Genomic DNA, 27709 nt, shown 5'->3' with positions numbered 1-27709 from the left:
AGTTTGGTGGAAAATGCCACGAGATGAGCGGGAGAGGAAAGTAAAGTAATGTACAATGTTTTTATATAATATACACTGAGTATACAAAACATTAAGAACACCTGCTCTTTCCATAACATATACTGACCAGGTAAATCCATGATTCTTTATTTATGTCACTTGTTAAATCCACTTCACTCAGTGTAGATGAGCTGGAGGAGACAGGCTGAAGAAGGATTTTTAAGCCTTGAGACAATTGAGACATGGATTGTGTATGTGTGCCATTCAGAGGGTGAAAGGGCAAGACAAAAACATGTATGCGCCTTTGAACAGGGTATGGTAGTAGGTGTATCAAGAATGGTCCTCAGACCAAAGGTCATCCAGCCAACTTGTGGAAAGCTATCGACACCTAGATTCCATGCCCTGAAAAATTGAGGCTGTTCTGAGAGAAGGGGGGGTACAACTTAATATTAGAAAATGGTTCTTTTTGCTTCGTATACTCAGTGTATATGGTCCTTTTACATTGTAAATAGGTTTATTGCTAAACTATGTGAATCTTTGCAAACAGTTTCCAGTTTCAGAGAGGCTGATGAATACGTACAGTATATATAAACTGTGGTAACCTACTGTACCTCTTGGAAAGTGCATTTCATAATCCCCAGACAGATGGTCATCTTCACCATGTTCATAATAGTATTCCTCCTTGTCATATTCTACCCGTTTGTGTTATTTTGTTATCATTGTGGAGGAGACTGTCCACAGATATCTGGGCAGGGACTTACCTTCATACCCCTCAATGGCATTGACAGAGGCACCACTGGATAGCCTGAAAGACACTGGAGACACACATGGGACTTTTATTTGAATACTACTAGGGAATAAGATTGAACGCAGCCACAAAAGGTAATCCCTCCCGAGTGACAGCAAAAATAGTCAAAGCAAACAAATGCTCTGACTCCAGTTAATTTACATTTTAATACTAGAATATACACCTATTTTACAATCATATTATCTTTACAATAATCATATATTCCTAGAATATATAGTCGTGGCCAAAGGTTTTGAGAATGAAACAGATATAAGTATTCACAAAGTCTGCTGCCTCAGTTTGTATGATGGCAATTTGCATATACTCCAGAATGTTATGAAGAGTGATCAGATAAACTGCAATTTGCCATGCAAATGAACTGAATCCCCAAAAAACATTCCACTACATTTCAGCCCTGCCACAAAGGGACCAGCTGACATCATGTCAGTGATTCTCTCGTTAGCACAGGTGTGAGTGTTGACGAGGACAAGGCTGGAGATCACTCTGTCATTGCTGATTGAGTTTGAATTACAGACTGGAAGCTTCAAAAGGAGGGTGGTGCTTGGAATCATTGTTCTTCCTCGGTCAACCATGGTTACCTGCAAGGAAACATGTGCCGTCATCATTGCTTTGCACAAAAAGAGCTTCACAGGCCAGGACATTGCTGCCAGTAAGATTGCACCTAAATCAACCATTTATCGGATCATCAAGAACTTCAAGGAGAGCGGTTCAATTGTTGTGAAGAAGGCTTCAGGGCGCCAAGAATGTCCAGCAAGCACCAGGACTGTATCCTAAAGTTGATTCAGCTGCGGGATCGGGGCACCACCAGTACAGAGCTTGCTCAGGAATGGCAGCAGGCAGATGTGAGTGCATCTGCACGCACAGTGAGGTGAATACTTTCGGAGGATGGCCTGGTGTCAAGAAGGGCAACAAATAAGCCACTTCTCTCCAGGAAAAACATCAGGGACAGACTGATATTCTGCAAAATGTATAGGGATTGGACTGCTGAGGACTGGGGTAAAGTCATTTTCTCTGAAGAATCCCCTTTGCGATTGTTTGGGGCATCCGGAAAAAAGCTTCTCCAGAGAAGACAAGGTGAGCGCTACCATAAGTCCTGTGTCATGCCAACAGTAAAGCATCCTGAGACCATTCATGTGTGGGGTTGCTACTCAGCCAAGAGAGTGGGCTCACTCACAATTTTGCCTAAGAACACAGCCATGAATAAAGAATGGTACCAACACATCCTCCGAGAGCAACTTCTCCCAACCATCCAGGAACAGTTTGGTGACAACCAATGCCTTTTCCAGCATGATGGAGCACCTTGTCTTAAGGAAAAAGTAATAACTAAGTGGCTCGGGGAACAAAACATCGATATTTTGGGTCCATGGCCAGGAAACTCCCCAGACCTTAATCCCATTGAGAACTTGTGGTCAATCCTCAAGAGGCGGGTGGACAAACACAAACCCACTAATTCTGACAACCTCCAAGTATTGATTATGCAAGAATGGGCTGCCATCAGTCAGGATGTGGCACAGAGTTAATTGACAGCATGCCAGGGCGGATTGCAGAGGTCTTGAAAAAGAAGGGTCAACACTGAAAACATTGACTCTTTGCATCAACTTCATGTAATTGTCAATAAAAGCCCTTGACACGTATGAACTGCTTGTAATTATACTTCAGTATTCCATAGTAACATCTGACAAAAATATCTAAAGACACTGAGGCAGCAAACTTTGTGGAAATTAGTATTTGTGTCATTCTCAAAACTTTAGGCCACGACTGTACACCCATGATTCGCCTATACGTTGTTATAACTGTAGGCGGGGTTATGTAATATAACCTACCCCCAAAATAAACAGACCACTGCAACATTGTAACAGTCCCAACTCACTCACCTGATCGATGGAAAAGAAAAAGCACAAATCGATATACAATGTTCATTGCTGTTTTTTTGGAGCTACTGAAAATAAACGCAATGCGCCATAAACCTATTGAACTCGTTTCCACAGCACCATATATGTCCGTTAAAGGTGTCGCTGCTTCTCAGCAAGTGGCCTCTCACAGTGCTTGGCACAGAATTTTGGAAAAGAACTGTTCATTCCCCAGTGGCGCAACAACCCTATGGATGTTGCCGCCCACTGATTCATGGCCACACTTTTCAATTACAGAGGCAGAGCCTAAACTGTAAAGTATGAATTTCATGGCATATACACTACATATACAAAAGTATGAGGACTGCCCTTGAAATTAGTGGATTCTGCAATTTCAGCCACACCAGTTGCTGACAGGTGAATAACTGCGAGCCAGGCCTAATCGCCATACCTCACTAACGCTCATGGTTGAATAGAAGCAAGTCCCTGCAGCAATGTTAGAACATCTAGTGGAAAGCCTTCCCAGAAGAATGGAGGCTGTTCTAGAAGCAAAGTGGTAACAAACTCCAAATTAATGCCCAAGAATTTGGAAAGAGATGTTCAACAAGCAGTTATCCACATACTTGGTCATGTACAGTATCATATAGGCCAAGTCAATGGACATTAAAATGTTACTTCTGACAATATGTAGCCTCCACTGTCATGAGAACATTCGCTGCATTATCCTGTAATAAATGAATCCTTTACAGTAGACCTAATAGTCATGACGGAGTCAAAAAAAAAAATTTGAAGACTTTAAATGTGTGAGGATGGAAGTTGATAGAATATTATCAAAAAACATGGACCAGGATGTGATTACTGAAAAGCAAGGGGGGCACATTAACAGGTTGGCACAAATACTGGTGCGCATTCTGTAGGCCGTGGCTAGGTTTTCTACAACACTCTGAGCTTGAGGTTCTGACAGGTGTGAGGTGGTATGCAACCTTCACTACTGAATGGTGTTTCTAAACTCCAACATTGCTTAACACCATAACTAGACCATAGGGGCCCCTGGAATGGATTAGCCTACAAAGCGCAACATCTGAAAAGGTGCCACCCAGTGCTAGAATGGGGCATATAGGGACGGCAGTATTTATTTTGCAATTGAGCATACTTTTTTATTACAGTACTCTCCTTTAGCTGCACCTGGGAAACCGTTCCATGTTGTTTAATCCTACACCACTATAATGTGCCCCAAAATATATTGCTTTATAAGGACGAGACAAAAAATAATCAGTGAATAAATGTTTATTAATGATGCCCATTAGCAGAATCAAAACAGTGAGCAGGGATGAGACATCTATTACAAGGTTTAAAACAGCAACCAAAAATAATATCCTGTTTATAAAAAGCAAATTCAACATGCCCTTTTAACATTATAAAAATCCCTCTGGCTCTAACCAAGTTTATAGGAACCATGAAAAAGGAGCAGAACATTTTTGCAGACTCACGAGGAGTCATAACAAGCAGTCATGATTACCATATTTACAAAAGGACACGTGGCTTCACAAACAGCATCCAGTCATTCAGAGTTGAACTACAGGTATAACTAGGGTGGAACCAAAATCCTTCACCCTGCGCTGTCTCATTCACAAAACAAAAACATAACATACAGGCTCCAATGACACAGTTAAGAAAGGCTGGGGTAAAAACATCTTCCCCCCAGCTTTCATACGTTAGAGCTACACCACTCCAATCTGTACAAAATCTGTAACCATCTCGAAAAATAATTTCGCCAACAGCTTAGAACCCCCTGGATCTCCTACATGCCCCACCCGGCTCCCATGCTCATGCTGCCATTCATGCCCATGGAGCCACGGCTGCTGCCATAGTAACTGCTGCTCATCCCGCTCTGATTACCTAACAGGAAAAAGGAATATCCACATTAGGACCGTTGCAGGCTTACCTTCAAAACAAACTATGCAACAACGGTAAAATGTAAACAAGATAGCAGACACGTCATTGAGACATTTTGACACAGCGACGCTACTGTAGATAGCAAATGTCTTCTAAACTATTTTGCAAACAAAATGCAAACAATTTCAGCTGGCTAGCTAAGCTTGGTTAAACATAGGGCAAAACAATTATTTTAAGTCATTTAGTCTCCGCAAATCTCTTTGCTAGCAAACGTGACACAGTCTCAATAACGAAGGCGTTCTATGTAGTCTCCACTTTCCTAGCGATATATTTTGGTAAGAGATGCAAATATTTAACTGTGTCAGGCCAAGAGTTATTCTCATCTGATATGGAGTTTAACAAATAATAATAATAATAATAGGGTTTAATAATGTTAACTAGGGCTGTGGCAGTCATTAAATTCTGTCAACCAGAGACTATCAAGCAAGCTGGTCTCACGGTAATTGACCGTTAATTAACAATAAAAAAACATTTTGCATCTCCTGGCTTTCCTGCAATGGTCTGAGTCACTGGCATGTAGGCTAATAAATATTTTTTGTTTCTAAGTCTAACAAATCCACTTAATATAGCCTACACCATCGCAAACCGGTCTAAAGATGTGATCTAGTAGAACATTATAAACACTCTCGAGTTGTCCTTATGTTATGCCTGATATGGCTGTGGGATACACTAGCTAATTTAGCTGAAAAGATTTGCTTAGAATTCCAGTGGCATTATTTTATGGTATTTAGAAAACAATTGAACGTCGCTGAAGAAAATAGGATATTTTCACCAAACGATTCCCCAGAAAGTGCGCACATGCGTCCATTTTGTGTTTCGCAGTTAACAGGTCTTCCTACAGCACATTCAGAAAGTATTCAGGCCTAAACCTTTTCTACATTGTTACATTACAGCCTTATTCTAAAATGGATTAAATTGTATTCCCTCAATCTACGCACAATACCTCATAATGCCTAGGCAAAAACAGGTTTAGAACTGTGCAAATGTAAAAAATAAACCAATCACATTTACAAAAGTATTCAGACCCTTTACTCAGTACTTTGTTGAAGCACCTTTGGCAGAAATTACATCCTCAAGTCTTCTTGGGTATGATACTGCAAGCTTGGCACACCTGTATTTGGAGAGTTTCTCCCATTCTTCTCTGCAGATCCTCAAGCTCTGTCAGGTTGGATGGGGAGCGTCGCTGCACAGCTATTTTTTCGGTCTCTCAAGAGATGTTCGATCGGGTTCTAGTCCAGGCTCTGGCTGGGCCACTCAAGGACAGAGACTTGTCCCGAGGCCACTCCTGCGTTGACTTGGCTGTCTACTTTGGGGCATTGTCCTGTTGGAAGGGGAAACTTCATCCCAGTCTGAGGTCCTGAGTGCTCTGGAGCAGGGTTTCATCAAGGATCTCTGTAGTTTGCTGTTCAACTTTCCCTCAACCCTGACTAGTCTCCCAGTCCCTGCTGCTGAAGAACATCCCCACAGCATGATGCTGCCACTGCGTTTCACCGTAGGGATGGTGCCAGGTTTCCTCCAAATGCGACGCTTGGCATCCAGGCCAAATAGTTCAATCTTGGTTTCATCAGCCAGAGAATATCGTGTCTTGTGGTCTGAGTCCTTTAGGTGCCTTTTGGCAAACTACAAGCAGAATGTCATGTGCCTTTTACTGAGGAATGGCGTCTGTCTGGCCACTCCACCATAAATGCCTGATAGGTGGAGTGCTGCAGAGATGGGAGAACCTTCCACAAGGACAGCCATCTCCACAAAGGAACTCTGGAGCACTGTCAGTGACCTTTGGGTTCTGTGTCACCTCTCTGACCAAGGCCCTTCTCCCTTGATTACTCAGTTTGGCCAGGCGGCCAGCTCTAAGGTGGGTTTTGTTAGTTGATGGGGCCACTGTGTTCTTGGGGACTTTCAATGCAGCATAAATTGGTTGACTTGTTCAACAAAATCTTGCCTCAGAGCTCTACGGATTATTCCTTCAACCTAATGGCTTGGTTTTTGCTCAGACATGCACCATCAACTATGGACCTTATATAAACAGGTGCGAGTTTCAAAATCACGTACAATCAAATGAATTTACCACACGTGGACTCCAAATAAGTTGAACAAACATCAAGGACGATTAATGAAGTTCAATTTAGAGTCACAGCAAAAGGTCTTAATACTTACGTAAAAAAGGATTATAATACATTTGTAAAAATGACTAAAAAACTGTTTGCCTTGTCATTGATGAGGAAAATATTTAATCAATTAGAGAATAAGGCTGTAACGTAACAAAATGTGGAAAAGGGGTCTGAATACTTCCCAAATGCACTAGGTCAACTTTTGTACTATTGTGTCGAGGAACAGAGTGGATGGGTACCAAAAAAACTGCAAATAGCTGTGCAGCAACACTCCCCATCCAACCTGACAGAGCTTGAGAGGATCTGCAGAGAACAGGAGAAACTCCCCAAATACAGGTGTGCCAAGCTTGTAGCATCATACCCACAAGACTCGAGGCTGTAATCATTGCCAAAGCTGATTCAACAAAGTACTGAGAGTCAAGTGTGAATACTTATGTAAATGTGATTTGTTTTTCTTTCATAACATTTACAGAAATGTCTACAAATGTTAATGGTTTGTCATTATGGGGTATTGTGTGTAGACTGATGAGGAAAACACTTTAGAATAAAGCTGTGACGCAACAAAATGTGGAAGTAGTAAAGGCGTCTGAATGTACTGTATACCACTGGTCAACTTATCCTTCGGTGCAAGAAATAAATATTACAAACATGCTCTGGGACCGTTGTGCAATAGATCCCCATTTAATACAACCAATCATATTAAATAAATACACTTTTAAAAGCAATGACGTTGACGCAACCGATCAGAACATTTAGCGTAAAATGTTGATAAACTATTAGGCCATTTCTTCACATAAGCCAGCAATACGAACACGGCAGTAGGCTGTAGGCACAAATGTTGATAAACTATTAGGCCATTTCTTCACATAAGCCAGCAATACGAACACGGCAGTAGGCTGTAGGCACAAATGTTGATAAACTATTAGGCCATTTCTTCACATAAGCCAGCAATACGAACACGGCAGTAGGCTGTAGGCACAAATGTTGATAAACTATTAGGCCATTTCTTCACATAAGCCAGCAATAGGAACACGGCAGTAGGCTGTAGGCACAAATGTTGATAAACTATTAGGCCATTTCTTCACATAAGCCAGCAATAGGAACACGGCAGTAGGCTGTAGGCACAAATGTTGATAAACTATTAGGCCATTTCTTCACATAAGCCAGCAATACAAACACGGCAGTAGGCTGTAGGCACAAATGTTGATAAACTATTAGGCCATTTCTTCACATAAGCCAGCAATAGGAACATGGCAGTAGGCTGTAGGCACAAATGTTGATAAACTATTAGGCCATTTCTTCACATAAGCCAGCAATAGGAACACGGCAGTAGGCTGTAGGCACAAATGTTGATAAACTATTAGGCCATTTCTTCACATAAGCCAGCAATAGGAACACGGCAGTAGGCTGTAGGCACAAATGTTGATAAACTATTAGGCCATTTCTTCACATAAGCCAGCAATAGGAACACGGCAGTAGGCACAAATGTTGATAAACTATTAGGCCATTTCTTCACATAAGCCAGCAATACGAACACGGCAGTAGGCTGTAGGCACAAATGTTGATAAACTATTAGGCCATTTCTTCACATAAGCCAGCAATACGAACACGGCAGTAGGCTGTAGGCACAAATGTTGCAAAAAGCAATCAATTAGCGGGAAAACACTTCAAACGCAGATGCAACTATGCATGTAATGCTTTATTATAAAGGTAAATGTTTATGGTGAACTAGTTCTTCCCCAACTTGAAACTCACATACGCAGCACGTATGCCAGCTGGGCTCAACACCGGTTGTAAAGCGGATTAATGTGCTTCGTTTAATGAGTTATTTGGCCACTTTAGGTTCTGAAACAAACCTTGTCCAAACATATAGGCCTACGGACGAGACTACATGATGCATGTGACTGATTTGAAAAAGAAAAAAACACTTAAGGCATGAGGTGTTTGCCCAAGTGCACATCATTTAAAAGTGATAATACATCATTCACAAGTGATAGTGTGATGGGTGACAAAAGCCTATTCTTCATTTTGTGTTGTCTTTACATATGCTGCTAAATACTATAAGTGTGAAATTAGTTCGGATTTAGGATGGATCATTATAATGCACCTGTCAGGAACAGGGGCATGGGAAAAATACATACATGTAATGTATGCACTTCAATACAAACGCTTTCTCTGTGGTTCATTTTCATACCAGCCAGGTAGGCTATAATCCTGTCGTAAAGCAAAGCAATGTGCTTAATATTAGGAAAGTTCATAAATAGGTCTAGCATAGAGGCTATCAAAACTGTACTCAAGTAATGGCATAGCCTATAGAAATGTTGCACGTTATTGAAAACATTTGCATTGATGTCAGAGTGATTAGCAGGACAATAGAGGGCCGAGTACCAGGCAGTTAACGAGTTTGGTAAGGCTACTAATGACCATCAGCAGCAGCAGAGCTTGGAGAAGCCTAGTTACCGTGACTAAACTGTCACATGGAATTTGACTGTGGTCATGACACGTGACCGCCGGTGTGGCAGTAATAAGGTCACCGTAACAGCCATAGTAACAACCCTCCTGTGACAGGCAGCAGAGAGCTGACACTTACTGTAATCATTGTATCCCCCCATGCTGGACTGGCTGCTGTAACCACCCGTGTAACCAGCGCTCATCTGCTGGCTGCCTCCATAGGAAGATTGGTTGGCTGTGGAAAATAGAACTCTCAAATAAAATAACTTAACAATATCGTGTTTGTCCAATTAATGCCAAAGTCTGCACAAAGAACACTACCCCCGTTGGCCCAGAAAATTCCATTTTATACCTCCATCTATCCCCAACTGAAAATACTCACCCACAGCACTCATCTGGCCACCATAGCCTCCATTACTGCCCCCTGCTGTTGAGTTGAGGAACAACTCCACATAACGGTGCTCTGATAAGGAAGAGCGAGAGGGCAGTTACATCAAACTTCATAATTGGATTTTTAAAAAACAATGGATTTAGGATGCAACTGTCCAGACGGGAAGGGTAAATAAAGTAATATCATGTAAAGGGCGATGACACATCAAATTACTGCCGACTCACGCATGTTGGCTTTATCCTTTGACATAGCTGCCACAGCATCCTCATGTGTGGCAAACTCAACATCAGCCTCTCCAGTCATCCTTCCATCTGGACCAACCTCGATGTGCACACGCACTGGGTTCAATGGCGAGAAAAACTACACGGGAGAAAATTGAGACAATTAGCATTCCCAGTCAGTGATTGTTCACCTTTCCATCAGTGACTGTCAACAGATGACTGTATATTATGTAACTAGTTCGGGTGCTCACACTGTAGACATCCGTCTCTGTTGCCCGGTAAGGAAGTCCCCTCATGTGCACGCAGTGTCCAGTCGTACTCTGAAAACTTGAACCACCGTCGCCATAACGATCGGAACCTATAAGTCATTAGGAAAGTCGACAGAGATAGAAAGCTTACAAATAGTTCCACCCACGAAAACATTAGAAATACACCAACTCAAAGTAACTCCAGTATGCTTTCACCCAGAGGTTGGAACCTAAATTATTTTTCAATCGTTTCATTCTGTACAGAACCAAAGAATCAAACCCTTGCATTCTAATACCCAATGCGTTCCACAAGAAACATTTTCAGTTTACCCTTGCTGCCATGTCCCATCACCACTCACCTGAGATTTCCAAAGAAGATAGAACAGAAACCAGAAAAAAAGGTGTAGGAGAAAGATGGAAAGGACAAAGCACTTTATTCTCATATAGCCTTTATTCTCACCAGCCTCACCTCCGCCGTAGCCCCCACGGCGCATCCTGTCAAAGGAGCCTCCGCGGCTCATGCCATTGTAGCCACGGCCGCCACCACCACCACCACCGGGCCTGTCGTAGGGGCCTGGTCTCTGCATGCCACCCATCGTTTTGCGTGGGGGATCGTAATTTGTCCGCACCTCTGCATCGCTGCTCTTGAATATCTCAATATACCTAAAGGCGCACAGACAAGCGTTAGGCCAGGGTCCTGGACCCAAAAGGTTTAACTGCTATTGAGGAGAATACTTTACATGGAGCAAAACAAAACAAAGAAAATCTGCCAATACTAATGACATAGGTCTGTAGCATGTTCGTCCTGTTGCTCACAGCCATGCATGTCAATCATAGTATCTAGAAACTAATTGATGCCTCTGAAACTATGCATTTTTACTGACCGAACATCGATGTTTCTTAATTGTTAGGGTTAATGATAAACAGCCCCTGGAACGATAAAGCTATTTTCCTGTTGATGTCTTAAATAAACTAGCACTGAGAAGTCAACAAAAAAAAAAACAGAGAATGAACCATAGAAAATTACACTTGTCAGTGTAGAAATGCCATCATTGACCCCCAGACGACCAAATCTTTCCTTGTGACTGCAGGATCCATGGTCTAAGGAAGACTGGGTCTCAGTTACACATTGTGTGACATGAGGGTCTGTGGATTAGTGCTGAGTGAAAAATGGTAACCATGATATCAAGGTGCATTTTCTTTATTTTATTTTAAAGAGATGCCACATTTAAATTACATCCAAAATTAGCACATTGGATTGGTGTGTAGATCAAAAGCATGTGTTTTTATCCAACCCAGTTTAGTAAAATATTGTGAATTCTCCATCCACCAAAGGTGTTTCCTGACCACCTTGAGTGGAAGTCAGACCACCTTGAGTGGTAATCAATCGAAAACTCAAAACAAAGTCCAGGACAATCACTCAGCACTAAAGTATTTTTTGGGCAAAAAATAAGTGAATCTCTGAATTCGACGAGGCTATGGTTGATGATCTCATATGGATACATGTATGAATGTCCTTGTTGAATGTGTAGCTTCTTGACATGTGTCATTACGACAGAAGACGATTGTGGCAACAGATGAATACCATAAGAAAAGCAGCTTAGCCAGCCAACCATCCATCCCCACCTGTGCCCTATTCTTTCCTTGTGTTTCTTTAGAGCCTTTTCAGCTATATCCTGTGAAGCAAACTGCACGAAGGCCTCCCCCGTACTCCTCCCCTGGAAGTCCACCGGCAATGTTATCCCATTTGGCACGATTTCCAACCCTTCAACCCAAGGACAGATAACCCCAGTGGGGGACATTAAATGACATGCCCATTCAGTGTTGTTGCTCTTTTTCTGCTAAAACAAAATTAAAACACATCAGACACGAGAACCCTATAAAAAGAAAAGCCTTATGAACAGCGAACCAGATGGGTGTCACCATTTTGACCATTAACTTACTTTTTTTGTACTTCATTCTGGGAACATAAATGAAATGAAGGGATCCATAGAATATTCGGGAGATATTAAGTTATTATACCAGTTTTGGGTGATGCTACTGCTGAATGTACGACAGTCTGAATTTAAAGTAACTGCCCAGTGTTTCCAGTTGTATATAATTAATTACAATAGGAGTGAAATAGCCTTCCTTTACGTAAAAATAAATACATTTTGTGGTGAATGGTGTGGGCATACCAACAGCAAAATTGTGTGGGTGTATACCGGTCAATAAAGATAAATAAACACCTGATTGGCCAGCTCAGCCAATGCGACGTCTCGGCCAAAAACATATGAGGAAATCGCAAGCATTTACAAAATGGTCTGTTTGATACACGGGCTTGAAGTGGGTTTTTTGGAAGTTTTTTTAAATTTATTTTTTAACACAAGCTTTGTGGCTTTGGCCACAAAAAATGAACACATGCCTTTAAAAGTGAGATTCTCACTGGACAGTTACTTTAATATTAATCCAAAACAGAAGTATCCAGCTTTAATCTAATCTGTCTCAGTTATTTTTGACTATCATGTTTATATCAAAGAGTTCAGATGCCAATTCAATGTCAAGAGACCTTTGAGATTACAATTTTCCTTCAGCCAAATCTTGAACTACAGGCAGTGTATTTTCAAAGTCATGTTGAGATCAACTAAGGATGATTATCTTAAAGCATGTGTCACATGAAGCAATCGGCTGCAATACATGTGGCTTGCAAAACAAGATGCATCGGTGTTGCTTAGTGTCAGCCTGCAACTTGGTTGCATTGCATGAAATAAAAATGTGTTCGTACTGCTACAATCCGCAAATGATTGGCAGTCAATAAAATGCCATTTTAATAGTGAATCCAAACGTTTTTGTCCAGTTTCAAATGTAATTGTCCAACATGAACTGCACTAGCTAGCGAATCTCGTTTCCAGCTTGGTCAGGTAGCTAGCGTGGTAAAACATGGTTAGAAAATAGGCTACATTTTGGCTAGCTAGCTAAATTGAACAGCAAGCATGGTCTATATCACTAATGTTAGAATTACCAAACAGTTGGATAAACAAATCATTTATGAAACCATGATGTATGACAAGATTGGATGTCGCATGCAATTTCAATTGCATTTGTTTTGCCTATTGTGACAAAGGCATAAGAATTTATCAGAGTGGAGGGGGAAAGGGCACTAAACACACCTGAGAAGAACTGGACAATCTCCTCCTTGCTACAGCCGAAGGGAAGGCCGCGCAGCCGCACAAGCCCATCCCCCTCAGTCTCTGGGCAGTTTGGACCGGTGTGCTTCATGACCCAGTCCATCTCCACATTGTTCGATTTGAATACTGAGGAAAAAAAATGAATGTGAGGATTCTTTGGAATCTAATCCTCTCCCAGAACACGATGTTGGCACAAACACATTAAAAGGCAGTCAGTACTGGAACAGGGAGACAAAACCTTAATTACCTTCCACATATCTGTGACCCAGGGTCTCTCGGTCTTTCTTGACTGCAATCTTCAGGTCGTCCTCCGACTCCAGCTCTACGAAGGCCTCTCCGCTTGGCCTGCCCTCACGAGTGTAGGTGAAATGGATGCTTGTGCCGTTGTTTGCAACTTTACAATCTGTAATATTTTATACCAATTTAGTCACCTGAAAATAGGTCAGACTTCCTTACATTTAACAATATAAGTAGCCAGGTTCTTACCAGAGAAAAATCTTGACACTTCATCCACAGCACAAGACCAGGGAAGGCCACGAATGCGCACCACAAATCCCTCTCCATCTGCCATGGTTGGTTTATGGTCGGTCAGCCCTTTGAGACAGAATCGACAAGTTACTTACTATACAGTCACATCTTGATGGGCTAATATTCAATGAAAATGTCCATATGCCAGATGACCATGTAGTTAAGGGTTGTAGCTAAATATAAATTGGCCAGCTGGCAAGAGTGCCAGACTTTGTTCTCCTTGGTAGTCTGTGGTTCAGCAAATGGGTCAGGAATGCACCATCTGGGTAGCCAAAAGGCCAGCAGATGGTGATGCACAACATCCTGAACTAGCAATAGACACTGTAGCATGGTGGTGGAAAAGAAAGTATGCATTGTTTCCCCGACTTCTCACCATTATATCGAGTTAAATTAGGAAAATCTACAGATTTCAAATGACATTATATTTGTCACATACACGTTTAGCAGATGTTATCGCGGGTGTTGCGAAATGCTTGTATTTGCAGCCTGAATGGAGAATGTTTTATGTACGAACCGGTCCACCGGTTGAAAATATTACCATTGGATGATAAGACAAAACGACTCAATATCGCCACCTGCCGGGATTTGGTTTTTAGAGGAAAAGCCAGCGCGCATCACTCAATATCGTCAAAGCAGAAATCGAAACACGCAGAATCTGAATCAATTTAATTTGTGAAAGACTAGGCACTACGTTAAGAAAAACGAAACAATGTATTCAACACTTTCATCAATGGGCATAGCCATTTGAGTTGCTAACTAAACAGTAACATTTCTTTATTTTAATGGTCTGGCCTAGAAGAAAGAAAAGCAACTAGGCGGCTCGCGAACATTTTAATGAATGAGTATAGTTAGGTAGTTAATATTATCAGTTGTTAGCCTCTGATATTATTCTCTTGGACGCATGTTATCTAAACTATCAAGTATGTAAGTGCCTGAATAATAATTTACAAAACCAGCAACAATAGTTTGCAATCATTCTTCACTAGTCTTAAACACGTTACTGGCTAGTTAGACAAAGCATGCTATCGGCACGCAGACAAACACGTCGCAGGCCTCAAGGCTTATCCAGTAATCGACGTCAGTCTACAATTAGAACACTGAAGTATAAATACTTGAATCATGAATTCTTACAAATGCATTAACTTAGCTAACCTTTCATCTTTAATATAATGCAACCTAAATTTAATATACCTCGATTTCTTTTTTCTGATTAAGTGGGTGTTCGGCGATAGCTGCTGTCTGGACTTGCGTTCCACTTCTGCACCAGAGCGCATGCGACGTGCACCACCGGAAACGCAAAGCCTTCTTATTTTTTGGGTTGGCATCCAATATTTTGCATTACCGCCCCCAGCTGGACTATAATATACATCCATCATACTTTGTGATTCAAAAGGGGAAGAGGAGAAAAAACTAACAATTACACAAAAATACACCCTTCTAACTAACCCTACACTCATTAAAAACGTACTACTCCATTCCACTACCTTGACCTTATCTGCTCCTTCACCATGCCAAAGGCCTGGGAGGACTGGACACCAACACACCTTGTAACTCTTCTGAAGTCAAATCCCAAATACCAAAATACTTCTCTACAGCTGCCAGAGATCTACGTTCCATTTCTGAGGTACAGTTGATAACCATTGCCATTAACGCTAAGAAGCCAACCTTATTGAATTATATATCACTCATTGGCCTATCCCTCTGTGCTTGCACAGATCTACTATTCACATGGATCCTCTCATGATCCCTCATACTTGACCCATCCTCCTCTACTCTCTTCACTGCCTCAGTATACGACACCTTCTGCACAACTACTCTAGCCACCTCAACCTGCTTCCGATCCCCAGCAACATGGACACCCCTTCAGTTGACAAGCACAACTTTATCCACTGAAACAACACAATCCTCTATCCCATGCCCTCCTACGCACTTCCCTCATCTAGGAATCTCCCTCTTACGAACTACTGCAGACATGACCATAAACGGTGCACCTGAAACAGCTCAGTGGACTCTGCACAAAAGCTCTAATGGGATAACTGATATATCCTAACACGACGTTGTCGGGTAAAGGCTGACTCAAAAGGACTGACAGTGCCTCCTCGGTTTCACCACACTCACCACCGGGTCTGTCACACCAAAAGGAAAGCAATCTTCAACATCAATTGCTTCACCTCCCCACTCAACTGCACCCAACTCCTTTCCCACTCACCCAGAAACCACAAATGGATCCGCCAAAAGGTAAGGATCCACATTCTTCAAAAATCTCACTCTTGCTTGACCAGATTGTTCTTTATCATGCCCATTGATGGCAGGCATCGGTTCCGAGCTCTTCACCACACATTCCACCTGACTTTAACTCACCCTCATTCCCTTTCATTTCACCACCAGAACTCAGTCTGGGGCACTACTCACTCTGTCGGCGCTTGACACCAATCTTCTTCGACACCCCATCTCCATTTTTATCTATCTCAAATTCAAATCCATGCTCTGCTTTCCTCATTCTCTTCGACCTCTTCTTCCCAACTCCATCTCATAATCGTCCTGCTCACCTCGGAAACATGTATTCTCTGGGCCGCCGACATTTTGAGAGCATGAGCAGTGTCCACACAGAAAAAAACATATTCTTAAATTCCTCTCCTCACTACTTAGTTAAACACGGAAGAGCGTTGAATAGCTTATGCAAACCATTTAATTGGGGTTTCCACTAGATAGCGTAGCCAAGGTCAAACTTGGCTAGGCTCTATCGTAAAAATGTATGTTAACAAAAATGTGCTATTTGGTCTTAATTTAAGGTTAGGGTTTACGCATAAGTTTGAGTATGGTTAAGGTTAGGGTTAAAGTTAAAGTTAAGTTTAAAATCACATTTTAAGAAGATAAATAGTAGTAATAGACAGGGTTTATAACTTTGTGGCTATGGTAACTACCAACCCAAAGATTGTGCTGTATCGCCTTAGTGGAAACCAAGACTGTTCTTAGGGCAGGTCTGCCGGTTTCAACCAGCATAGCAGGTTAGGAGGAGCCGGTTCTAGCCTTTTAGGGGCCCTAAGTGATGACTGAATTGCTCATCGCAAAGTTTTAACCAATACTTTGGTTTGAATACCCATTCAATACCCAATTAGTTAGCATTTACAGGTAAATATCAACTACCGATGCATTTACCGACTACCGATGTCATTACATTCTGTAAGCTGCTCCATGCTACAACCAGTTGAGATCTGCTAGCTTTTGCTGCCTAATTCTGAAGAAATGTATAAGGCATTATAAGTGCCTATATCTAGATGTAATATTCAACTAACAACTGATAAGGCAATGCCGCAATAGAGTGATTATTGGAAGAATCAAACCATTCCTGCAACGAGAACTGGAAGCACCAACTGCTAGGGGAGCAACCTGGTCTCAGAGCATTTCATATTTGTCACAAGAATTTTCAATCCCAATGATGATAACTAACAATTATTTAAGCTTTGACCTATCCCTAAGTTTTGTAAGACCCTGGGTTTAATAATAATTAGGCAAAGACTCAGCTTATGGAAAAGGTCTGTACGTTTTATTCAGAGAGCACTCTGAAGACCCAAAATACAAACATGTCATTTTATAACTCCTACCCCCCCACCTACTTACACGCACCCACCGACACACAAGCAGTAGGGGGATTACACGCACACACTGACACACAAACAGTAGGTGGGATGTATCTTTCCCCACAGTTCACCTTCCACGTTTATCACTACAAAGCTGGCAGTTCCATACCGTTCCCTCCCTCCCAAGATAAGTGAAACTTTGACAGTGTCTCTTTCCTGTCGTAAGTTTTTCAAAATTCCAACCAGGTCAGGTCATGTATAGTTTAATTGTCCTCCGTGTTATCTTAGTCACACACACACATTTCTTCCTTACTTGTCTCGACCAAACCTTATTGGACTTTAGTCAAATTATTCTTAATACATTTGACATAATCTAATAATTAAGTTTCAGGGTGGAATTCTTTAGTCATTACCTTAAACATATAAATTCCCTTATCAGTATTATTCTGTACGTAAGTCCGAGCCACTCTATTTAGTAATATGCAGTATGTTTCGTATGGTTACACAAGACAAAAGGAGGATGGTTGGTCGGTGTATAACGCATACGTCTAGCAACCCAAAGGTTGCGAGTTCGAATCTCATCACTGACAACTGTAGAATTTTAGATAATTAGCAACTTTTCAACTACTTATAACTTTGTAGTTATTTGCAACAACTTAGCATGTTAGCTAACCCTTTCCCGAACCCTAACTTGAACCCTTTTAGCGAACCCTAACCTTTTAGCCTAACTCTGTCCCACCCTGATTTGTTTCACATGTCTTGTGCCTGTCTCCACCCCCCACCAGGTGTCTCCCATTTTCCCCCATTATCTCCTGTTTATCTTTACCTGTGTTTTCTGTTTGTCTGTTGTCTGTTGTTAATCTTGTCTTGTCAGGTTGTACCAGTGTGTTTACCAGTTTCCTGTTATTAAGTTTTGCTTCTAGTGTTCCCGGTTCTGACATTTCTGCCTGTCCTGACCCTGCCTGCTGTCCGGTACCTGCCTGACTCTGACCTGGTTATGAACCTCTGCCTGCCCCCTGTGTTATAATGAATATCTGAGATTTGAACTATCCGCCTCCTGTGTCTGCATCTGGGTCTTACCCTGAGCCGTAATAAACTCATAAATTTCACCCTAACCCCTAGCCTAGATAGCGTTAGTGCAATGACTAGCGTAGCGTTAGTGCAATGACTGGAAGTCTACGGTATCTACTAGCATGCTAGCAGTTACCATAGACATCCACTCATTGTGAGCTTCTACTCCGACTACACCATGGATCTAGGACTGCCTCCCCCGGACCATCGCGGCCTCCACCGAATGGAACGAGTCAGTTCTGGTCACCATGTTCTGCAGCGGACTGCGGGAGGAGGTACAGATGGAGTTAGCCTAACGTGATGACAACCTGTCACTCGACCAGCTCATCAGCATGGCGATTCGTTTGGACAACCTTCTGCAGTCCAGACGAAGACCCTACATGGAATCCAGAGCACATGGCTACACCTGCTCTGTGGCCAGAGCTGATTGTCCACTGCGTTACGCATTCCTTTGGTTCCCATACAGTCACCAATTCCGATTCAAGGCCTAGATAATCGTCACATTCTTTTGGAGACATTGGAAACCCAAATTGGTCTACACGGAAAAGTTCTGGCCTGGTTTAGATCTTATCTGTCGGAAAGATATCAGTTTGTGAATGGTTTGTACATTTACATTTAAGTCATTTAGCAGACGCTCTTATCCAGAGCGACTTACAAATTGGTGCATTCACCTTAAGACATCCAGTGGAACAGTCACTTTACAATAGTGCATCTAAATCTTAAAGGGGGGGGGGTGAGAGGGATTACTTATCCTATCCTAGGTATTCCTTAAAGAGGTGGGGTTTCAGGTGTCTCCGGAAGGTGGTGATTGACTCCGCTGTCCTGGCGTCGTGAGGGAGTTTGTTCCACCATTGGGGGGGCCAGAGCAGCGAACAATTTTGACTGGGCTGAGCGGGAGCTGTACTTCCTCAGTGGTAGAGAGGCGAGCAGGCCAGAGGTGGATGAACGCAGTGCCCTTGTTTGGGTGTAGGGCCTGATCAGAGCCTGGAGGTACTGAGGTGCCGTTCCCCTCACAGCTCCGTAGGCAAGCACCATGGTCTTGTAGCGGATGCGAGCTTCAACTGGAAGCCAGTGGAGAGAGCGGAGGAGCGGGGTGACGTGAGAGAACTTGGGAAGGTTGAACACCAGACGGGCTGCGGCGTTCTGGATGAGTTGTAGGGGTTTAATGGCACAGGCAGGGAGCCCAGCCAACAGCGAGTTGCAGTAATCCAGACGGGAGATGACAAGTGCCTGGATTAGGACCTGCGCCGCTTCCTGTGTGAGGCAGGGTCGTACTCTGCGGATGTTGTAGAGCATGAACCTACAGGAACGGGCCACCACCTTGATGTTAGTTGAGAACGACAGGGTGTTGTCCAGGATCACGCCAAGGTTCTTGTCAACCGTGATGGCGAGATCATGGAACGGGCAGTCCTTCCCCGGGAGGAAGAGCAGCTCCGTCTTGCCGAGGTTCAGCTTGAGGTGGTGATCCGTCATTCACACTGATATGTCTGCCAGACATGCAGAGATGCGATTCGCCACCTGGTCATCAGAAGGGGGAAAGGAGAAGATTAATTGTGTGTCGTCTGCATAGCAATGATAGGAGAGACCATGTGAGGTTATGACAGAGCCAAGTGACTTGGTGTATAGCGAGAATAGGAGAGGGCCTAGAACAGAGCCCTGGGGGACACCAGTGGTGAGAGCGCGTGGTGAGGAGACAGATTCTCGCCACGCCACCTGGTAGGAGCGACCTGTCAGGTAGGACGCAATCCAAGCGTGGGCCGCGCCGGAGATGCCCAACTCGGAGAGGGTGGAGAGGAGGATCTGATGGTTCACAGTATCGAAGGCAGCCGATAGATCTAGAAGGATGAGAGAAGAGGAGAGAGAGTTAACTTTAGCAGTGCGGAGCGCCTCCGTGATACAGAGGAGAGCAGTCTCAGTTGAATGACTAGTCTTGAAACGATACCATCTGAGTAGGGGCAGTGTGGGGGTGTTGGATGAGAGCGAGAGGGAAAAGGATACAAGGTAGTGGTCAGAGACTTGGAGGGGAGTTGCAATGAGGTTAGTGGAAGAACAGCATCTAGTAAAGATGAGGTCGAGCGTATTGCCTGCCTTGTGAGTAGGGGGGGAAGGTGAGAGGGTGAGGTCAAAAGAGGAGAGGAGTGGAAAGAAGGAGGCAGAGAGGAATGAGTCAAAGGTAGACGTGGGGAGGTTAAAGTCGCCCAGAACTGTGAGAGGTGAGCCGTCCTCAGGAAAGGAGCTTATCAAGGCATCAAGCTCATTGATGAACTCTCCGAGGGAACCTGGAGGGCGATAAATGATAAGGATGTTAAGCTTGAAAGGGCTGGTAACTGTGACAGCATGGAATTCAAAGGAGGCGATAGACAGATGGGTAAGGGGAGAAAGAGAGAATGACCACTTGGGAGAGATGAGGATCCCGGTGCCACCACCCCGCTGACCAGAAGCTCTCGGGGTGTGCGAGAACACGTGGGCGGACGAAGAGAGAGCAGTAGGAGTAGCAGTGTTGTCTGTGGTGATCCATGTTTCTGTCAGTGTCAAGAAGTCGAGGGACTGGAGGGAGGCATAGGCTGAGATGAACTCTGCCTTGTTGGCCGCAGATCGGCAGCTCCAGAGGCTACCGGAGACCTGGAACTCCACGTGGGTCGTGCGCGCTGGGACCACCAGATTAGGGTGGCCGCGGCCACGCGGTGTGGAGCTTTTGTATGGTCTGTGCAGAGAGGAGAGAACAGGGATAGACAGACACTTAGTTGACAGGCTACAGATGAGGCTACGCTAATGCAAAGGAGATTGGAATGACAAGTGGACTACACGTCTCGAATGTTCAGAAAGTTAAGCTTACGTAGCAAGAATCTTATTGACTAAAATGATTAAAATGATACAGTACTGCTGAAGTAGGCTAGCTGGCAGTGGGTGCATTGTTGACACTACACTAATCAAGTCGTTCCGTTGAGTGTAATAGTTTCGACAGTGCTGCTATTCGGGGGCTAGCTGGCTAGCTAGCAGTGTTGTTTACGTTACGTTGCGTTAAAAGAACGACAATAGCTGGCTAGCTAACCTAGAAAGTAGCTCTAGACTACACAATTATCTTTGATACAAAGACGGCTATGTAGCTAGCTATGTAGCTAGCTACGATCAAACAAATCAAACCGTTGTACTGTAATGAAATGAAATGAAAATGATCATATTACTCCAGTGCTAGCCTCCCTACACTGGCTTCCTGTTAAGGCAAGGGCTGATTTCAAGGTTTTACTGCTAAGCTACAAAGCATTACATGGGCTTGCTCCTACCTATCACTCTGATTTTATCCTGCCGTACATACCTACACGTATGCTACGGTCACAAGACGCAGGCCTCCTAATTGTCCCTTGAATTTCTAAGCCAACAGCTGGGGGCAGGGCTTTCTCCAATAGAGCTCCATTTTTTATGGAATGGTCTGCCTACCTATGTGAGAGACGCAGACTTGGTCTCAACCTTTAAGTCTTTACTGAAGACACATCTCTTCAGTGGGTCATATGATTGAGTGTAGTCTGGCCCAGGAGTGTGAAGGTGAACGGAAAGGCTCTGGAGCAACGAACCGCCCTTGCTGTCTCTGCCTGGCCGGTTCCTCTCTCTCCACTGAGATTCTCTGCCCCTAACCCTGTTACAGGTGTTGAGTCACTGGCTTACTGGTGCCCTTTCATGCCGTCCCTAGGATGGGTGAGTCACTTGAGTGGGTTGAGTCACTGATGTGATCTTCCTTGTCTGGGTTGACCCCCCCCCCCTTGTGTTGTGCCGTGGCGGAGATCTTTGTGGGCTATACTCGGCCTTGTCTCAGGATGGTAAGTTGGTGGTTGAAGATATCCCTCTAGTGGTGTGGGGGCTGTGCTTTGGCAAAGTGGGTGGGGTTATATCCTTCCTTTTTGGCCCTGTCCAGAGGTATCATCGGATAGGGCCACAGTGTCTCCGGACCCCTCTTGTCTCAGCCTCCGGGAATTTATGTTGAAGTAGTTTGTGTGTCGGGGGGCTAGGGTCAGTTTGTTATATCTGGAGTACTTCTCCTGTCTTATCCGGTGTCCTGTGTGAATTTAAGTATGCTCTCTCTAATTCTCTCTTTCTTTCTCTCTCTCTGAGGACCTGAGCCCTAGGACCATGCCTCAGGACTACCTGGCATGAGGACTCCATGCTGTCCCCAGTCCACCTGGCCTTGCTGCTGCTCCAGTTTCAACTGTTCTGCCTGTGGCTATGGAGTCCTGACCTGTTCACCGGATGTGCTACCTGTCCCAGACATGCTGTTTTCAACTCTCTACAGCAGGAGTGGTAGAGATACTCTTAATGATCGGCTATGAAAAGCCAACTGACATTTACTCCTGAGGTGCTGACTTGCTGCACCCTCGACAACTACTGTGACTATTATTATATCTGACCATGCTGGTCATTTATGAACATTTGAACATCTTGGCCATGTTCTGTTATAATCTCCACCTGGCACAGCCACCTCTCATAGCCTGGTTCCTCTCTAGGTTTCTTCCTAGGTTTTGGCCTTTCTAGGGAGTTTTTCCTAGCCACCGTGCTCCTACACCTGCATTGCTTGCTGTTTGGGGTTTTAGGCTGGGTTTCTGTACAGCACTTTGAGATATCAGCTGATGTACGAAGGGCTATATAAATACATTTGATTTGAAATAGGGACAGGACTAGTACATCACATCACCGTTCCCGTTTCTCTGCTGACCCATGACACTCAATTAGAACAGATCACCTTTTTGGTTATAGGCACCCAGTTGTTTTACGTCTCGCCTGATTCAGTTGGCATAACCCTGTTATTTCCTAGTCTGAGGAGACTGCTGGGTTGGTCGCAGGAGTGTCAGGGGAGGTGTCTCGAGGTGTCTGTCAACACCACTACGGTGGAAAGTCCGGACCACGCCCCTCAAGTGGAGTTACCAGGATCTGCACCGGGTTTTCTAAGACGCAGGCTACACGCCTGCCTGCCTCATCGCCACTGGGACTGTGCCATTGACCTGTTGTCTGACGCAGCCCTTCTGAGAGGATATGTCTATCCCCTCTCCTATGCGGAGACCTAGGCCATGGAGATGTACATACAGGAGAGCCTCCAGCAGGGTTTAATCACCAGCCTCCTCAAGTTTCTTTTTTGTTAAAAATAAAGATGGGGTCTGCGCCCCTGCATTGATTATCGAACACTGAATAAAGCTACCGTTAACGTATTCCTCCTACCTCCCTGCTGAGAGGAGGTCCCTAGAGGTTTTGTTGGATGGCGGGGCGGGGTTTCGTTGGATGGCGGGGGCTCCCGTGCTAGCACATCCCGACCCCTTACTTCCCGTCATTGTCGAGGTGGATGCCTCTGAAGTAGGAGTTGGGGCAGTGATGTCCACCATGGCTAACTTTATCTGTACCTCCTCCTGCCGTCCGCTGCAGAACATGGTGACCACCAGAATCCCTCCAAAGCTACGGCACTGCGCCTTTTACTCCAAGCAGCTGAACCCCGCCCAGATGAACTACGACTTAGGGGACCGAGAACTCTTGGCGGTCAAGAAGGCTGAAGGCACTGGCTGGAGGGGTCCAAACACCCTTTCCTGGTGTGGACAGACAACCGCAACATGGAGTACATCATGGCAGTGAAGAGGCTAAACCCAAGACAGGCCAGGTAGGCTCTATTCTTCTCCAGGTTCCAATTCACACTTTCTTATAGGCCAGGCTCGAAGAATGTGAAGGTGGATACCCTGTCTCGCCTCTAGAACGTAGAGGAGAGGGAGAGGAGACAATATCATCCCGCCATCCCGTATCATCGCTCCAGTGGTGTGGGACGTGGACTCCGACATTCAGCAGGCCCTGTGCATGGAACCTGCACCAGTGCCCAGAGAACCCAGAGAACCTTGTCCACGAGTGTGCGGGACCGCAGCCTTGCCTGGGTGCACACGGCGCCTGTGTCGGGTCATCCTGGGATAAGCCGTACCATCGCCTGCCTAACGGAGAAGTACTGGTGGCCCACCTTGGCTAGGGATGCCCGGGTTTATGTCTCCACCTGCTCCATCTGTGCTCAGTCAAAGACACCCAGACACCTCCCTTATGGAAAGATCCAAATGGTGAGCATCACAAACACTAGGAATCTTCGACTTAAATTGCTCCACCTCCACACTTAACGCTACCCCAGAAATCACTACCTTCAATGTTGCCCTGTACCTATGCGCAAAGCAAGATACGGGTCTTTCCCCAAATTGCGTTGCAAGGATCTGAAGAAGCAAACAAACATCACAATTCCACTTCCGGTTAACTTTACTGACTCAACAGCACCCACCATCTTTTTCACCCAACCTGAAACCACCCATGGATCAGCCAAGTGGCCTGGTTCCACCCTCTTCTTCGCACTCCCACTAGACCAAACGTACAATTATCAGAACCATGTCCATCAACGCAAGGCTTGTGCTCTTAGCTCCTCACAACACCGTCTACCCATCCAGTTCACCTCCAGAGCTTGAACTAGCATCCGGCTCACTCTGTTTGAACTTGACACCAATCTTCCTCGAACATACCCTCTCTTGTTATTGCTCGCTTCAACAGATTCAAACCCATCCTCTGCCTCCCTTGGTCTTTTCAGCCTCCTGTTTCCTCATATCATCCTCCCTTAACCAATCACTCGACTCCTGAAAATATTCAACTTTGCCAAGCCAAAATCTCTTTTTAGCCTCCTCGAGAGACATGCCATCAGAATCTACACCACCATCTACGCAAACTTCCATAGCAACCTGGTCTCATAGACTAGATTTAACATAGTCAACCTAAAACTGGGACACTGAAATTAGTATGGTATGTTAAGGTTGGTATGGTTACATAAACCAGAAGGTTACGGTTGGCTTATAACATGAACATCTAGCAACCCAAAGGTTGTGAGTTCGAATCTCATCATGGACAACTTTAGCATTTTAGCTAATTATCCAGTTTTCAAATACTTACTACTTTTTTAGCTACTTTGCAACAACTTAGCATGGTAGCTAAACCCTTCCCCTAACCCTAACCGTAACTATTTTAGCTAACCCTGACCTCAACCCTTTGACCTCAACCCTTTAACCTAACTCCTAAACCTAACCCCTAGCCTAGTTAACGATAGTCAGCTAGCTAACATTAGCCATCTAGCTAGAATTAGTAACATATCATGTCACGTCTGCTCCCCCTATTCAGCCCCTGGCGCTCGAAGGCACCAGGCTGCCCTGTATCACGCACCCCTGCCATCAATTACGCATACCAGCCTTCCCTCGTCACTCGCATCAGCGCTATTGGACTCACCTGGACTCACTCAATCACATGTTTATTACCTCCACTACATTTGTCAGTTCCCCAGCTCTGTTCCCCGCTGCTGCATTGATTGTTATTTGTCTGTATTACTTGTCTTTGTCTGTATTACACTGTTCCTGTCTCATTCCATGTCCATTCCATATTAAATGTTTGACTCTCCGTATCTGCTTCGCCTCTCCAGCGTCATCCCCTGTGACATATCGTACGTTTAGAAAATTCGTAACATATTGCACGTTTTGCAAATTCTTAATATATAATTGTTATAATTGCAAATTGTTATTTGTAACATATCTTACGAAACATACCGTACAAAACGTAACATATACTAAGTGGAATGTCTAGGATTTGCCAAGAGAATAATTTGAAATGCTCCAAGACCAAGTATTCCATAGCAGTCTGGGCTGTAGTTAAACATTGTGCCCCCCTCTCCCTCTCATACTAGTTACGAGTATGAGAGAGAGAGAAATAATTAATCTGGGGAATAATTTAGCCTCACAGAGTATCTGATTATCACAATATTGTAATTTATGCATGGCGTCATGACATATTCTAATGATGAGATATAGCTAAGTTAACAGTTGTGTGTCTGTCTCTGTGTTATATCTTTATAGTGGCAGATACCTGAGCTGATTCCAGACCAGCTGGACAGGACATACTATCAGACTTCCAGGGGAACCCTTTAGCTTTTGTCAGATTACACACACAAGGTTACAACATGTCTCTGCATCATAAATTACAGTGTCTTCCCCAGCCCGGGTCTAGTGACCCCCATCCTCTGGACTCATCCTTCCTATAAAGACAGGTATACCCATCACTGGGACATTGTCATTATATTATCATGACGGACATTACCACCTTATGTAATGGTGGATGTGTACTGCACTGTTGAGAAGAGCCCACGAGTAAGTATTTCACTGCAAAGCTTAGCCTATATCCTGTATACTGTGCATGTGACCAATAAACTTTGATGTGATAGGATCACATCTGATATTCAGTACAAATCTTGATTTCCATCTTTCCAGACACAATACTAATTGTATTGTGTCTGTATCTATGTTGTGGAGCACCCGATTAGTATCCAGTGATCTAATGTGTGATTGACAACATAAGAAGAGGTGTGCTTAAGTAGGATGGAACCCTAGAGTTCAACATGAGGGCCATTTTCCACAGGAGATACCCAGACACACACATCTATATTGAGGATAGAAAGTCACACACACTTGATGACACTTGATGAGCTGCGGGTCGTATTACCTGGAAGGTAACTATTAATGATGTGTTTTTGTTATGTACTTTAAGAGATATATATATGTATAAACAGTAACCATGTGCAGAGGGATCTACCTAGAACCATCTATGACGGGTTCTACCATGAACCATTTTATAATCTTATTCTACCATTCTAACCATTTTATCTTTGGAGGGTTCTTCCTAGAACTGACTGAACAAATCCAAATCAAATCAAATCAAATCAAATCAAATCAAATTTTATTTGTCACATACACATGGTTAGCAGATGTTAATGCGAGTGTAGCGAAATGCTTGTGCTTCTAGTTCCGACAATGCAGTGATAACCAACAAGTAATCTAACTAACAATTCCAAAACTACTGTCTTATACACAGTGTAAGGGGATAAGGAACACGTACATAAGGATATATGAATGAGTGATGGTACAGAGCAGCATACAGTAGATGGTATCGAGTACAGTATATACATATGAGATGAGTGTGTAGACAAAGTAAACAAAGTGGCATAGTTAAAGTGGCTAGTGATACATGTGTTACATAAGGATGCAGTCGATGTTGTAGAGTACAGTATATACATATGCATATGAGATGAATAATGTAGGGTAAGTAACATTATATAAGGTAGCATTGTTTAAAGTGGCTAGTGATATATTTACATCATTTCCCATCAATTCCCATTATTAAAATGGCTGGAGTTGGGTCAGTGTCAATGACAGTGTGTTGGCAGCAGCCACTCAATGTTAGTGGTGGCTATTTAACAGTCTGATGGCCTTGAGATAGAAGCTGTTTTTCAGTCTCTC

At 43.8% G+C, this 27709-nt stretch overlaps 1 protein-coding gene across 3 annotated transcripts; it reads right to left on the bottom strand.

Moving 5' to 3' along the window:
* Window positions 1-3929: 3929 nt before the first annotated feature.
* LOC123999520 (heterogeneous nuclear ribonucleoprotein H-like) lies at window positions 3930-15044 on the bottom strand. Of its 3 annotated transcripts, none has more exons than XM_046305387.1 (11): window positions 14920-15044; window positions 13687-13794; window positions 13448-13603; window positions 13183-13326; window positions 11660-11798; window positions 10494-10696; window positions 10037-10143; window positions 9789-9924; window positions 9556-9636; window positions 9313-9408; window positions 3930-4557 (listed from the first exon to the last, which is right to left on the bottom strand). In XM_046305387.1, the coding sequence occupies exons 2-11, from the start codon at window positions 13769-13771 to the stop codon at window positions 4460-4462; spliced, it is 1245 nt and encodes a 414-aa protein (XP_046161343.1). In that variant the 5' UTR covers window positions 13772-13794; window positions 14920-15044; the 3' UTR covers window positions 3930-4459. The 3 variants fall into 3 exon arrangements, with proteins under 3 accessions (XP_046161343.1, XP_046161344.1, XP_046161345.1); XM_046305388.1 differs by having other exon boundaries at window positions 10503-10696; XM_046305389.1 differs by having other exon boundaries at window positions 4426-4561.
* Window positions 15045-27709: the final 12665 nt, after the last annotated feature.

This window comes from Oncorhynchus gorbuscha, linkage group LG16, assembly GCF_021184085.1.
Source record: "Oncorhynchus gorbuscha isolate QuinsamMale2020 ecotype Even-year linkage group LG16, OgorEven_v1.0, whole genome shotgun sequence".
Taxonomy (NCBI): Eukaryota; Metazoa; Chordata; class Actinopteri; order Salmoniformes; family Salmonidae; genus Oncorhynchus; species Oncorhynchus gorbuscha.
This window is presented reverse-complemented; position numbering and strand designations above follow the sequence as displayed.

Coding starts and splice junctions, on each gene's coding strand:
- LOC123999520 (XM_046305387.1), bottom strand. CDS start 13,771: ATGGCAGATGGAGAGGGATTTGTGGTGCGCATTCGTGGCCTTCCCTGG. Junction 9,409..9,555: donor TGGCCAGATGAGTGCTGTGG/GTGAGTATTTTC, acceptor TATTTTCCACAG/CCAACCAATCTTCCTATGGA. Junction 4,558..9,312: donor GGGGGGATACAATGATTACA/GTAAGTGTCAGC, acceptor TTTTCCTGTTAG/GTAATCAGAGCGGGATGAGC.